The following is a 15,837-nucleotide window of genomic DNA, read 5'->3' as shown; positions in this document are numbered from 1 at the left end:
AGTTGGGGTACTGATGTTGTTCTGACCCTAAATCTGGTTATTTCTGGTATTCAGGTATTAGTGATCTGGCCATGCATACTGCTAGCAAGAGAGAGCTTTTTTTTTTCCCCTCAGTTATGGAAAATGGCTTCTCAATGCCTGTGATACTGGCTGTACAACACAGTACAGCAGATTTTGTTGCACGTTGGTCAATCTAATGCCAGTCTTGATGGGCCGGTGGTATTTGAGATCTTTAAGAGAAGCCCATAGGGCTCCCAATAGCACTGATCACAGAGGGAAGTTCTCTACTCAGTGATGGGAAAACATATGCCCCAGGGACGGTGAGAAGCAGTAATTCTCTTCTGGGCAGCAGCAACATGTAAGGTGCTTGCAGTACCAGAGTCTGTACCAGTGCCAGTAGGTGTCTCAGCATCAATGATGGATCCAGTTCTGCCCCAGTCTCATCCCCCAAGACCAGGATTAACAATGGGTGGTGAATTATTGGAGCTAGGACTAGGGCCAGCAGAATCTGCGGCATAGTAGCCTGCCCTCTCTCAGTTCTTGAGTCTGTACAGGGCTTGAACTTCTCTGTGAATGCTTTGCAGCAGTCTGTGCTTGTGGGATGACAGTGAGCTTCTTCTTGAGTGTCCTCCTCTATATTTGGAGCAGCTCTTAGGGGTACTTGACTTCAAAATCTGAGGTTTTGGTGCTAAATTCAAAATTGTTGAGGGCAGCTTCAGTGCCAGGAATGCCTGTACCAGATCTTCCCATGGAGCAGTCTTCTCTGCACTTGTCTCAGGTGTCACCTATCTGGCTTGACAGAGCCAATGTAGGATGCAGACTTGTTCACTGGTGGGATTCTGGAGCTTGTTTCCTTGAGGTCTGATAAGACCTATATGGACTGTTCCAGAAGATGGAGTTTCAGGCCTTGCAACTTGTGCATTATAGCAGAGAAGGACAAGCAAACCAAGAATCTGCTCAGAATATGCCATTCCCCAAGCAGAAGACAAATACCGTGTCTGACCTTCAGGGGGATTAGTCCGTCGCAGGACAGACACAGCTTAAAGCCTGAAGGTTTCAAATCTGCCATGTTAAGAAGCTTTCTACAGAGGGGGTCTGACCAGTAAAGCTCAGCCTACGTTGGTTCATGGTAGTTGAACATAAAAGATAAGTAGTAGTGCTGAAGACTTTGTAAGGTTTTGAAGTTTAGCCTGAGTTACGAACTAATGGTCTGACAAATGACAGGCTCTATCTTGTTGCCACAGGCAGTAAGAGGGAACTGAGGGAGGGATGCAGCCTTCCTGCCATTAATGCCTTCTGGTCTCACATGCATGAAGTTCATGTGTACCCACAGAGCGATCCACATTAACACATACTTGAAGAACCTATGGTACATTTCAGTTTGTTAAAAGACTTAATCCACAAATGGTAAAAGAAAAAAAATTACTTTTATAAATCCCCAGAGGCCTCCAGCAGATGCTTCATTATGTATGCCAGCTCCTCTGGGGTCTTCATGCTCCTCTGGGAAAGTTATTGCAGAGCCACTTCCAGTTCCGGGCACCAGAGAGGATGGGAAAGTTGTTTGTTGAGTAACAGGATTTGTCAAGACACCTGATAAGCAAAAGCAAGACACATACAAACATTCATGTATCCTACCACAATTAATTTGCTATAGCAATATTCTTTTAGCTGTCAAAGCAAGAGAGAGGCTGGAAATAAGAAAGCGGAAGCCAGCATCACATGACCAGCCAGCTCTCTGTATATCACCAGCTGGTTTAGAAACTACTGCATTAGAGTATAATTTATGGATTCAAAATGTTACACTATATTATTATTGTACAGCAAGTGGAGTTTCCACCCTGTTCTGAACAGAGCCCACATACATTACATACAGTGGAGTTTTGCTACACAGGTTATCCTGAGTAACTTTTTGTTTTAGTTACATTTTTTCCCCTAAACTTGTATGTTCCTAGGGTTTCCCTGAAATGACACATCTATACTAGACCATGATTACTACTCCTCAAAAAGCCACTCCCATCTCTTTATACACAGAATGAGATAGATACACCCAGCACAATACAGAAGTCAGCCAGCATTTCTCTACAGGGAGGCAGGTTGAATAGAAGAATGCTGACACCCTACTACCCCTTATGTTACACATAAGATCACTAATGAAAACTTGCCTCATCTTACAAAAACAGAACAAAATACTACCTGTGACTGAAGGTGCAGAAAACGATGGCATCAGCGGGGTCTGTGGTGCTCGCCCAGCATGACCTTTGGTAATGTCATAGGATGAAGCAATGGAAAATCCTGAAATGGGGGGTGCCGTGGGAGGTGCAGAAAGGTTAGGGCTAGGAATACAGCTTAGGGGAGGAGGTGTTGAGAAATGGGACATGGCACCGCTAAAAGCTGAAGCAGTTGGAGGGGTAATAGGAGGTGGGGCAGGAATTAAAGGGGGTGCAATAGTTGAAACTGTTGCAGAAGGCACAAATGGCAAAGGCGCTGACGACCTCATAGGAGAAAGTGAAGACACTAGGGGTGGTAGAGGTGTGGAGAATGATTGAGGAGGAAAAGATGGGAGAGGTGATATGTCTGGAGCAGTGAGAGAACTGGACAAAGCTAGGAGGGGAAAAAACAGAAAAAAGAAAAGGCACTTTAATAACAAGTTATCATAGCTTTAAAATTGTTTACAAAATATCTGAATAAGATACGTAAAGATTCCCCCTCACCCAAATAAGTTTGAGTTCAAAACCTAGTTGTATGAAGTAATGATTCTAGTGACAGTAAACTTTCACCAAAAAAGTAAGTGATGCCCCATCTTCCACTGTGACCCCATCAGATATCAAGCTAGGCAGCAGCAGGATGGGTCAGAATTTGAATGGAGACTTCCAAAAGCGGCCTCACATGTTGCCAGTTCAATAGGTGACAATCTTCTTTCTGAGTCACTACTCAGTTAACACTCCAAAACGATATGAGGAGGAATTGTGCTACTGGAAGAAGTGTTCATTAAAGTTTTTGTAAGACTTTAATAACTCAAGGTGGAATCTAGCTAAATCCCAACTACCTTAATTTCACCTAAGTTTTAACTAGACAAATATGATGTATTCTGCTGTACTTCCTGTGCTAAACTCTTGGGTAGTACTGCTGTAAACTGTTAACAGCTTTCACATTTCACCTCAGTAGCGATTACCTTTCGGTACTGTGAAATGATTGCTGTGTGTGATGGCAGTATAAAGTGCAGAGAGTACTTTGAGTTTAAGATACATAATAATGCAAATTAACAAGAAAAGAATAATGATATAAGGTGGCGGGAGGCAGTGAAGGGAAGAGTTAGGAAATGTTTAAATTAAGGTTCTCACGTCAACATTAGTGCATACCCCACAGCACCAACTGCTATTAAGAGAAGAGTGCCTATGTAAAAATGATATCATCTTTCTCAACAGTTCTGATCCCTGTGTGACTTCGAAATCGTAACAAAAACAACTCATTACTTTTTATGCCTTTTAGTAATTCAGAGGCAAAACAACTACTGGAAAGGACACTAGATTCTAAGTATCAACTGGAAGGTCAGATGTTACTCTGAGGTTGCACAATTGTGACTGCATATGCACCCAAAAGGGGGGAAATACAGAAAATGGTGCGCACACTAGAAAATCAGGCCAAGTGAGCAGGTAATTTCCCCACATGATCCTGCCAAATCTTCTCATTTACTACAGTACTAGCCAACTCTATTAGTAGAACCTACACAGCAGTCAAAGCCTCTATCTTCTCCACCCACTCCTCCATAAAAACCCTAGACACATACCCACATAATTTCTTATAGAAGTGTATGTTTAAAAAGCCATATTCTTAAAAGATGCAGCAAGTCATTTAAGGAGCACGCTACTAGGATTAAGGAAGAAATTACGTTCTTCAATTTAGTCTGGAGAAGTGCACTGCAATTATACTGATTATAATATTGCTTTCACTTGGACTAATCGCTATGCTTCAAACACATGAACAAGCAAAACCCAGTTGCATGGAAGTCTCTTATACCTAATGAGACAGGTGTGGTGGTGGTGGTGATACCAGCAGCTATTGTCCCTGCTGTGCTTGGTGGGGGAGTGCCAGGTGGGGTCACCTCTATTCCACTCTCTTCCATCATTCTTCTTCAGCTACAACAAACTGCAGAGAAACAAAATCTGTATTGAGAAATAAGACACAACTATTTCAAACTGAATTACAAAGAAAGGAGCATTCTACAGCAGACTAGATGCTGGTTTAGGAGCCCAGGACAATTCAAATACCAGTTCCAAAATAAGTCTTTTGAGGAGCCCTAGACAAACCATTTACTCAGTGTCCCGCAAATCTGTACAGTAATATTTCTTTCCCAGCTTCTACTATAGAGACAATGTTTCAAATTCAAAACCTCTCTGAAATCCTTACTTCTAAAACACCTTTCATGTAAGGATATGAAATATTTTACAAACACTAAACCTCACAAAATCCACACAAAGCAGATAAGTACGTATCGCCATTTTACAGATTGATAAACTAAAGCACTCAGACTGTGCACCTGTTTTCAACACGGTGCTGAGCACATCAACTTATTTCCAAAGAAGTTGTGGTAGAAATTCTGTAAATTCATGTGACTTGCCAAAGGTCTCAAAGGAAACCACTGGCATATCTGGGAACAAAACCCAGGAAATCCTGAGTCCTTGTTCTCTGCTTTAACTATGACCTTGTTTATATTCGAAAACTTGTGCTGATCTAACTAATTGAATATAAAAATCTATGTTGTTATTCCAGTGCAAGTCCCTAATACTGACACAATGGAAAACCATTTTAAATTGCACTTAAAGTGACTTACTGCATTAAGCTTAAACACAACTTAAAACAGATTCAGTGTGTCTACATTAGGGGGTTACCCCCAGTGTAACCAGATGGATTTTTATAATGATTTAGCTACAGCAGTTGATGTTTACTAAGACAGACAAGCCCTATGAGACCACACTCTCTTCTCACTAACCTAATGAGAGCATTAAAGTTTAAGACTGAATGACAAACTGGTTTTCTTTCACCATCAGGATCAGTAGAGGATAGGAGTGTCTTTCATCATGCTAAAACACTGGAAAATCCATTTTACCCCAAGAAACATTAAATCATACCCTTGCTTAAAAACAAATTACTACTACAAAGGTAGCACAAAATGTGTGGGAAGCAGGAGAGAGAGATGGGAGAAAAACATGCAAATGAATTCTCAACTTTCCTTTCCTCCCATTTCTGATTTGTATTCTACAGTACAAAGGTAATTAAAAAAAACTAACAACTAATAAATAATAATAATAATGTCTTGCCTCTCAAGTCTGGTCAACCAGGTACCAGTAGTAGTTATTTGCTTCTTGGAAAAACATTTCCTAAGGTAGCTATAATGAAATACAAATCCCATGTGAACTAATTATATGTATAACAAATAGACTGAGTCTTGATAAGAACTGTCCACACTATCCATTACGTCAGGAGCTATCAAGCTCTCCCGGCATATTCCTTTAACGAGGCACACTGGGAAGGTCTTATAAAATGTGCTAAAAATGCAATATAATACACATATAGAGATTTCCACTTAGAAAATTACAGATTTTTTTCCTTGCTAATAAAAAGTCATATTCCATGTAAAAAATAGTCAGGTACTGTTTAACACTAAAAATGTTCACATTTTTGTTACCTTGTTATTCTTGAGGAAGGTAAAATATATACATTCAAATACACACACAAATATACAGATAAGAGGGGGCAATTTGGGGATTGGTCCTGCTTTGAGCAGGGGGTTGGACTAGATGATCTCCTGAGGTCCCTTCCAACCCTAATAATCTATGTTTCTATGTTAAGAGAAGGTATAGCAACAGTCAATTCTGACATACGCTCACAGGTGAACTGTAAAGTTCCTGAAAATAAATGAAAGTTTATATTATACAAAGAACAGTTCTGCTGCCCCTGGAAAACACAAACAGAAGGCTTTGCACAAAAGGTTCAGGTGACAAGGAGGGAGATGGAATACTTGAGCAAAGTTACAGAGAGGTAACAGATCCATTCCATGTCCACTATACAGTACCCTTCATGGCTGAGGTCCCCCAACATGGGGGGAATTCCCCATATACCATTAGATCTACTGCCTACAAGCCAGCCTGTCTCCCCCAGCTCAAAACCTCTCTCCATTCAAGAACAAATGAAGGACCTCGGAAGCAGCATTCTGCAGCCTGTAGTGGCTATGGATCCTGTCTGCAGAATCTCTGCATCCACCCCAGTCCCCTGCAGTGGAACTGCACTGGGTAGGGTTTTCCATTAAACTTACCTGGGCAGAAGGATTTGTTTTTAATAGCATGTTTTTAAAAAGCTAATAGCACAAGTTTATATTTCACAATAAAAACATTCCTAAAGCTCCTCCTCCTTCAATTACCTGCCAAAAATCTAATGTTGTTTTTACGGCTGTGAAGACTGTTTGTGACATGTAAGGTTCGAGTGATTTTTTCTTTTTAATGGGGAACGAATAGGCCGATGACTTGAGCAAAGGCTTAGGGTTGCAACAAAGAGATTAGTTATTCTTGAACAAACAAGAAATTCTCAATTCAGGTTCCAGCAGACAAGTTTACTCCTAAGGGAATTCTGCACCCCCCCCAAACAAAATTAAAAACTGAGCACACTTTAAAATTCTGCATACGTTATTTGTCAAAATAACACACTATCATACCAGTTTCAATTATTTTTGTAATTTATTTCAAAATACTTGTCAGCAAGTATGTCTGTAACAATACAGACAACAAAAAAGATTTACCCAGGAGTAGAGAATTAAAGAAACTCCTAAGACAATCCAGTTTCTGTTTCTCTGTTATGCTTTTGCTGGGTGTCTCAGTCTGGGTATGTCTCACGTGCCAGCTGGGAACATCTTGGGAAGAAAACTCTACCCTTCCGGTCTTTTAGTTTATTGTCATTTTTTTACTCTACCCCCCATAGACTTACCATATTTCCAGTTTCCAAATAGAGGACACTGCCTCTCACTATGGGTGAGAGGAGAGTTGGGGGGGTACACTTTGTGGGGTGCTGAAGGGGTGTTTGTACTGGGAGGGTGGATCTGGTGGGTGCTGGAGCAGGTACCTGGGGCCTCAATCTTGAGATGGAGGGGCAATGTCACCCCGTCACAGTGGCAGGGAGGAGAGTGCAGACTCAGAACATAGAGCAAGCCTGTCAGCCACTGCCTCCGTGCAGGGCCCTCCCCCTGCCCAGGGCTGGCAGCCAGGGCCTGGGTGGGCAGGATCCAGCAGCTGCAAGGGACCAATCAAATGTGAATGCAGGGGAGGGACCAATTGCAAAGCAGACCAATCAGGGCTCTTTCTGAGCTGCAACATCTGCTCTGCAAGAAATCCGGACATTGTCTCACTAGAAAAATCTGCCCAGACAGAGGGTGGAGGATCAAAAACAAAGTGGATAAAAATCAATGATTTTAAAAATAAACAAACAGGATTTTTTTGAATTTAAAATTGAATATTTTTGATAAAATGCTTTTTGAGGAAAAAGCAATCTAAAGATAGTTTAAACTAAGATACATTATAGCTCAAAAATATCTTATCATGGAATAGGGATTATAAATTCTAATTCTATAGTATGAGACAATATATACATGGAATGCTGAAAAAAAGTTTTGTAAATGAGTTCCAATACTTCATGGATTAAGGACCCAATCTTATGGGGTTCCACAGGTTTCTGTATAGATTATTTAGGTTAATCTTTCCATCTACTCAACGGGACTCAGTGCTCAGTCTAGAAGATGCCATCAGAGATGCTTAGTTTTGCAGTTCTCAAACTGTGGATTTGTGTCTCACGAGGTAAGAGGCTTGTAAACAGCAAAAGTGTTTTAAAATAAATAAATATATAGAGATGAGAAATAATAGACTTCAACCACATTGTGCCTCGCAAATTTGCGTTCACAGAATCAATTCCTCACCTCTCTCTAAAAGTGCAAAGTTTCAAAAAGTTCAATGAATAGAAGATTGTTGGGGGCATAATACAGTGGTTCTCAAACTGGAGCTGCCACTTGTGTAGGGAAAGACCTGGCGGGCTGGGCTGGTTTGTTTATCTGCCAGGTCTGCAGGTTCGGCCGATGGCGGCTCCCACTGGCTGTGGTTCGCCGCTCCAGGCGAATGGGGGCTGTGGGAAGTGGCGCAGAACAAGGGATTTGCTGGCCACCGCGATCGGCCGAACCTGTGGGCCTGACAGGTAAACAAACCGGCCCGATCCGCCAGGAACTTTCCCTACACAAGTGGCGGCCCCAGTTTGAGAACCCCTGGGGTAATAGAACTGGACAAGGAGAAGAGGTCTGGGGATAAACATGAGAAGTGAGGGATATGCTTGTTTTGTTAAAATACTGTATGTTTGCTGCTGAAGAAAAAAATCCAGAGTACTTAACATTGTTGTATTAGTTAAATAAAACAATTTAAATGTCTGTCTGGTAATGTTCTCCTCCTAATACAGCCTAGCAAGAAAATCCTCCAAATATCAACGATTAACTTGTTGAATTTGAGATATTTATGAAGTTATTGGGAGGTGTACTACCTGCTTCAATTACCTTTGGTAAATGAAATAACCAAACAATCTTTCATTTTCTGATATAGCTGTAAAACTAGTCTGAAAAGTTTACAAAATAAATCACTGTTTAAAAATGTATAGTGTATACTTTCTAAAAATGAAATCTACACCTATCTCTGAGTTGTGGAGAGTATGTATTAAGGTTATAACAACCAACAAGAACGTACTTTTATATAGAAAACCATGATTAAATCAAGTCTTCCTGATTAATGATTTAAATCAAATCCACCCCGATCAAAAAAAAAAAAAAGGCAATGTCTGCGAAAACCTGGACCTACTAACCCATGTCACCTAGTCCCCCTGCAAGACCTTCCCCTTTTACTCTCAGCCTCCCCTTCCAGAAAGCAGCAGCCCCTCCCTGCAACTCCCAGCTGTTGCTCCTGCCTCCCCGTGGGGTGCAGTTTGCCAGCTCTGGCAACTGCTGCACAGGGAGGGGACCCAGCCACACCAGGTGGCCAAATGGGACCAGCAAACCTGGGAACCATAGTCCACTCGTGCCTCTCATGCAGGTGCACTGTGAGCTAGGCTCTGCCGGGGCAGCCAGTAGCAAAAATTCTGCAGTAAAAAATGAAATTCTGCCCAGAACATGAATTCCTGCAAATTCTACACTGTGTAGTGGCACAGAATTTCCCCAGGAGTAAGACAAGTAAAGAAATCATTGGTCAAAAAGACTAAAACACATAAGCTATTTGATCAACTCTCCATAACACAGATGCATCTGAAGAAGTGGGTTTTTTACCCAAGAAAGCTTATGCCAAATAAATCTGTTAGTCTTTAAGGTGACACCGGACTCCTCTCCATAACACTTTCATTAAACAACAGTATTTCAGATAACGCTGTGAGTAAATGCTGTTGATAGGTTGTTGTTTTTTTAAACACACACACACACGTATAATGAATGAACAGCTTCCACACAGAACTTTCTCAGTAGTTTACTACATATATTTTCCAGACTAATTATAGGCTCAAGAGCTAAGGAACAAACAACCTAATCTAGAAAATAAGGTGTAAACAGGATACTTAAATAGAAATCCATCATCCTGATTCTCCACTACTATGCATTCTATTTACTTATTTACATTTATGTGGAATGAGTGCTAAGCAGGCAACAACACTGCCTACCCGAAGTGTTCACATATCACAGGTATGCCCCTAAAAATCATGACTTTAAAATATATTTTGTGATTTTAAGTTTGCCTTCTAGTTCTTGAGTCATTGAGGGGAAGCTGCCTGCCCCAAAGTGTGTAAGAGCATTTCAAGTTAACATATAACACACACACACACACATATATATATATATATGCGCTTTACCACTGGCAGTTTGGAGGGGAACTTCTCCCTACTCCTCCTCCATTCCCCAACCCCCACTATCAGTAGCCTGTATCCTTCACCACTCCATCCTGCTGGCCTCCTAATCCACACAGTCTTCCCCTCACCCTTCCATGCTCACCTACAGTCTCCAAACCTTAAGTTCACCTACCTCAACTTTTTCACCTCTTATTCCTTCATAGTATCCTACCCCTCACGTTTTTCCTCTGCCAACCTCTATTCCAGTGGTCCCCAATGCGGTGCCCGTGGGTGCCATGGCGCTCGCCGGGGCATCTACCTGCGCCCGTGAACTGACCCACGGACAAGCATCCGCCGAAATGCTGCCACAAAGCATCAAGAGGTGTTGCCTCTGAAATGCCGCTGATTTTCAGCAACATTTGAGCGGCGACGCCTCTTGACGTTACTGCTTCTCAGTGGCATTTCGGTGAATGCTTGTCCGCCAGTCACGGTCCTCAGTGGCTTGTCGTCCAGCGCCCGCCAGATGAAAAAAGTTGGGGACTACTGCCCTCACCTCCCTCAGTCTGCCTCCTGCACAAACATATTACCCATCAAACCATTGTGAATAAGGGAAATGTCATGAATTTTGAAGCCAGGAACTGTGAGATCACAGGAAACTTAAACACACCCAAATATCACAAAGCTCATGGTAAAGAAACCCCAGAAAAATTGGCAACACTGCAAATATAACATGCTTCCAAATTAAAAGTATCCACTCTCAGTTTGCACAGGTGTAAGTGATTATGAATGGAGCAAGACAGTGGAGAATGAGGCCCTTAGATATAATTCTAGAGAATTACTAGAGAGCAGGTATGGAAGAGTAAGAGAAACCAACTGAGGGCAAATAAGTTTTGAAGACTAGTCACCACACAGCTAAGCTGCTGAAAAATGTCCTGAAGAAAAATGCAGAGGCAAAGTGCCTATCAGGATCAGGCCCCAAATCCTTAGTCTCTACCAGCTTTGGCAATGGCCTTTGTCTTTACTATTACTCCCAACCTCATATTAAAGTTATTTAGGTACAGAAAAACCTCTCTTTCTCCTCGCGGCTCCAATCCACAAACCCATAATTCTCAGCAAGTAATCCTGGAAGGTAAAACCCCACTTCCAAGCAAAGATTTAGTTTTACATATTTATAGAGCCCTACAGTGAAGTCTCTCTTCCTAAGATGTCACTGCTTCTAGACAACATACTACACTATAACCTACCAAAAATAAAATGATTATCCAAATATACTAGCAACGTGCATTGTGATATTTTATTGTTATTTACCACAAGAACATTCAATCAGCAGTGGATTACCCAGTCCTTAATGCAACTTAGTAAAGTCTGTTTTAGGGTATGTCTACATTGCAATTAGATACCCACGACTGGCCTATGCCAGCTGACTTAACCTCACATATCTCAGGCTAAGGGGCTGTTTCGCTGCCATTTAGATTTCCAGGTTTGGGCCTGAGGGTAGGCCTGGAAATCTACACTACAGCCCTGCATCCCAAGCCTGGGGAGCCCGAATCAGCTGGTATGGGTTAGCTGCAGGGTGGATGGGTATTTGCAGTGTAGAAATGCCTCTAGTCACCTCCTCCACACACCTACTGCTGCCTTTTCTCAGATGATTAAAAAAATGTCTGAACATAACCCACAAAACTGATACTTCCTATGTCAAAGTTGACCTAATACAAGCCTCACAAACCAGTTCAAAAACATAAAATCCAGGAGACAAAGAATTACAACCAGAGTCAAACAAATGTGTAATTAGCCCAAAAGAAACTGTGCTCCTGCCATCTAGTGGTTTGTGACTAAAAGTTCATTTCATGAGTCTGGTCATGTCACTGAATTTGGAAAAAACCCAAACTTGAGTGCATTCTGTATGATTACATTAAAGTGTTTATTAAACTAAATTAGTATCATAAAAGTAGCACATTCCTAACAGTTCCTTGCCCTGTGGCTTTGTTAACACAAAGATTTTTTTTTGTAAATTTGCCACTAAAAAAGTTTCATTAATATAGATCAAGTTTTCAGGAGGGTTTAGTATAAAATTCAGCAGGGTTAAGTTACTAAAAGAGAAGGGGGTGGGGGGTGAGAAAAAAAAACTGGTCTGTGCTAATGCTACCACTGTGTGCAGCAATGTTAGAGCTGCACGAGTACTGGAGCAATCATGGGAGCTTTTAACAAGAAGCATACTTAGTACAGACAAGGTCTGTGCCTCTTTGAGGTGTAACTATTTACTTTATTCTGAGTGCAGAGCCAATATAGCCAAGGAAGAGGGAGCTGAATTCGAGTCAGTTGTTAGTCTTTTCCCCCAAATAGTCAGTTAACAGCTTGATTTTCCAAGGTGTCAAGCACTCACAACCCTCATTTGCTTCAGCAGGTGTAGGGGTATTTGGCTTTTGAGAAAAATCAGATCATAAATTCTGACTGCACAACTTTTTTTTTTAAACTGGTGAGTATGTTAGAAGAAGAACAGTTTCATTTTAGAGATCAAAGACTGAGCTTCCTGAGTTGGCAATCAGAAAAAGTTTACTTTTAAAAATCAAAAGCTTACGTGAAGTAACTGAAAAAATATGAAACCAAATAATTTATATATTTGTTTTCTGACTATAATCTTAATTTAAAATCATTTTCACATTATGTCCCAAAAATATGGAAACTGACAGTTAAGAATGAACTACTTACAAATGAAGACAACCCAAAATTGACAAGGATAAAGTCAATTTCTAGAACTGAATCACAGTTTGCAGTGGTGCTGTTTAACAGTTAACCCTTAACATGGATGTCTACTCAACTGTGGAAATCTGCTTGTTAATAGACAAAGCACAGTAGAATTATCTTGAGAGGCTCAGGTTTAACCTGAGAAGTGAGTAAGTTCAGTAATCAATTAAAATACCAGACTCAAATGTTATTTAATACATTTTCAAATATGTAACAGGCAATGTTTCTATAACTAGGTGTGAAAAGGTAATATTGGGTTAACACCTAAAGCACTGGTTAGGCTCATTAAGTAGAATTTTTGTTAATATTCTCCTGATTAAGCAGCAGTTGTCCTCATGCATGGCCAATTAACTGCTAGGAGGCTTCCCCAAATGAGCAGCCATCCTGAAATACACACATCCTAATTAAGGGATATATAGGCACAGATATAAACAGTATTCATTTACAAACTGTAGCCCCTTTCACCTTCTAAGGCTTTGGCTACAATAGAGAGCTTACAGCAGTTGCACTATATCAAGGAGAGAAGCTCTCCCATCAGTATAGTGCTGTCCACTCCACTGCTTAGGTCAGTATAACTTTTGTCCCTCAGAGTTGGCTTTATTCATAAGTGGTAGTGCAGACATAGCCTATGCCTTTTACAGATATTAAACCATTATTTCCCAGGCAAGATGGGCACCAGGTTAGTTTGGGGGTGGGAGTGTATGGGGAGAGGAAAGGATCAGCATCGCTAGGGAAAGCTGAAGGACATCAGATTCATATCACCCTATACATACTGTAAACATATTGTTTCATCTGCTTATAAAGTGGGGAACTGACTCAATAAAATCCATCCTATTTACTTCAGACAGCCAACCTCATTAAAGGCCACAGAACAGAAACAGCTCACATATACTGGGGTAAAGACTTAAGCTCTGCCACCCTATGTTTCTCTTTTGTGCCCCTGTGGCACTTAGCTCATTCTTGGGCAACACAAAAAAGAAAACAAGAGACACAGCAACTATCAGAACATGCTGCAATCCCAATCTGCCAATCAATGGGGTGGCTTCTTCAACAAAAGCTCAGGGATTATAATTGAGTAATTAATCTTGACAAGCCTCCTGAAGAAGCTAAGCAAATGATATTAGTTCCATTTGACAGAAGAGGATCCCACACATTTTTAAATGCAGATGGGCAGGCTCCTCAGGTAACAGAGCCTTGCTGATGTAAATGAAGTGCCACGTGGGCACAGGAAAGACCATGTACATGGAGTCAACAGCAAGAATGGATGCTCGCTGACATGCTCAAAGCTAAAGAGTTAAGCCAAAATCAGAACTTCTTGAGTTTTTCTATACCAGCCCTTTCTCGCTTTTCTAGCAGGGATGGTATTGATCAGATTACCCCAAGGCCCAGCTGTTTTCTAAACATTTGCTTCCTAAACTATGAGTATTTAACCTTTAATCATCATCACTGTAGCAACAAGACTTCAGATACTAGAGACACAGGCAGGAAATATCAGACCGAAGAGCTGGCCTCTGTCCCAATGAGTTTACAATCTAGATTAGAGACACTATGACCCCGTAGTTCATTAATCATTTGTGCTAATCTTCATAAAAATCCCTCCAATTTTAAAAAAGCTACCCAACTTTGGGATTTAGGATACTAGGTTACTCTCTGTGACAGTACGTTACACCAGTTACACGGTAAAAACAAGGCTGCAAACGTCCATCTGCAAAGTTTGCAGTGAATTCCACGCCCTGCCAGAAAAGGCCCTTCAGACGCCAAGCTTGCACTGCAGGAAAGAAACAACGCCTGCCACGGCAAGCCGAGTGCAAACCCACCTAGCGAGACCTTCCTGGGCCGGCCACCACCGCTCCCAGGGCGGGACGAGCTCTCGGGGCCTCGCACACGCTATTCAAACAGCAGCACCGAGTGTTTCACTTCGGTTCATTTCGCAGAAGCGGCCCCCGTGTCCAGGCCGCGACCCCGCTGCCAGACTCGCTAGCGCAGCTCCGCCCTGCGGCGGGAAGGACCCATAGAACAAGCCCCCCGTAACGGTAGCAACGGGCAGCGGCGCTGCGTGACCCCGCAGCCGCCTCTGACGCGGCCGCCGGAGGAGAAGCACCGCCCCCAGCCCTGCGCGAGGAATGGGGCGCAGACTCAGTGCAGGCCATACAGCTCCCATGAGACTTGGGGCGGCACCGCACATGCGCAATGCCGTTCGCCGCCGGTCTGGGCTGCCACGTCTCTCTCGCCAGCCGGCGGCTCTGCTCACACTCCTCGGGGCCGGGCCGGGCCGCTCTCGCGCGAGCTGTCCGGCCTGGCGGGGGCATCTCCCACCCGTCCTCACCTCGCTGCGGGGTCCTCCTTGGCCGGGCCTCGGGCGCCACGTCCCTGGCACTGTCTGCTCCGGGCCGCCGCTCGCTCCCCGCATCCGAAATGGCCGCGCCTGGGAGCGAGACGCCACCTCCTGCTGCCACGTTGGCCTGCGGCGGGTGGGGTGGGGCCGGGCGGAGCCGCCTGCGGCGCGTGACCTGGGGAGGGGGCGGAAGGGCCCGGCCACGTACTACCAGGTTCTTGGTGTGCCGCCCGCCGCGGGGTCTGCGCGCTGCCTGGTCGGTACCCCCGCCGCGGGGCGGGCACGTCAGGGTCTCTTCCTCTCCGCCTGCTCAGAGCCCTGCGTAGTGGAGCCGTGTCATGTCCCAGCTGCCCCTGTGGGGGCATATTCGCAAAGCAGGGCACAGACGTGTGTACGCTCCCCGCCTCCAGCAAGCACCACAACAAAGGCTGCTCGTGAACGCGGTGCAAAGCGTGGTACAAGCGGTGTAACAGGATGACGGTAGGGAAGAGGAGGCTGTGCTCTGCGGACAGACCTGGTGCCAGTTTATACTAAGGCTGCTGGGCAACTAGCTTTTCCAGGCATCCGGTTTTCAAGCAGAACACCTGGTCGAAAAGGGACTCTTGATGGCTCTGGTCAGCACTGCTAACCGGGCCACTAAAAGTCCAGTCACTGGGCTTAAGGAAGCCTCCCTGTCTGCCCAGCCTCCGTGCAGCAGCCAACCTCTCCGGCTCCTGGGTGCAAGGGCAGCAACCCTGAGCAGCGGAGTGGGCCCCACAGCTCCCATTGGCCAGGAGCCACAGCCAATGGGAGCTGCAGGGACCGTGCCTGCGGGCAGCGCTCAGACCCTGTACCTAGGAGCTGCAGAGATGTGTAAGTTGCTTCTGGTA

At 43.5% G+C, this 15,837-nt stretch overlaps 1 protein-coding gene across 2 annotated transcripts in view; it reads right to left on the bottom strand.

The window, feature by feature from the left end:
- Positions 1–15,098, bottom strand: part of PRRC1 (proline rich coiled-coil 1) — a 34,604-nt gene extending 19,506 nt beyond the window's left edge. Inside the window, exons 1-4 of one of the 2 annotated variants that reach the window (XM_050945886.1) lie at positions 14,960–15,098; positions 4,018–4,163; positions 2,194–2,601; positions 1,427–1,590 (exon numbers count right to left, since the gene is read on the bottom strand). In XM_050945886.1, coding sequence (XP_050801843.1) covers positions 1,427–1,590; positions 2,194–2,601; positions 4,018–4,126 — 681 coding nt within the window. In that variant the 5' untranslated portion in view covers positions 4,127–4,163; positions 14,960–15,098. The remainder of the gene's footprint in view (positions 1–1,426; positions 1,591–2,193; positions 2,602–4,017; positions 4,164–14,959) is intronic. The other variant, XM_050945887.1, reaches the window with a different exon arrangement.
- Between the last annotated feature and the right edge of the window lie 739 nt (positions 15,099–15,837).

The sequence above is a fragment of the Gopherus flavomarginatus genome, chromosome 3 (assembly GCF_025201925.1).
Source record: "Gopherus flavomarginatus isolate rGopFla2 chromosome 3, rGopFla2.mat.asm, whole genome shotgun sequence".
NCBI lineage: Eukaryota > Metazoa > Chordata > Testudines > Testudinidae > Gopherus > Gopherus flavomarginatus.
Note: the sequence above shows the minus strand (reverse complement) of the source record. Positions and strands in the feature narration are given on the sequence as shown.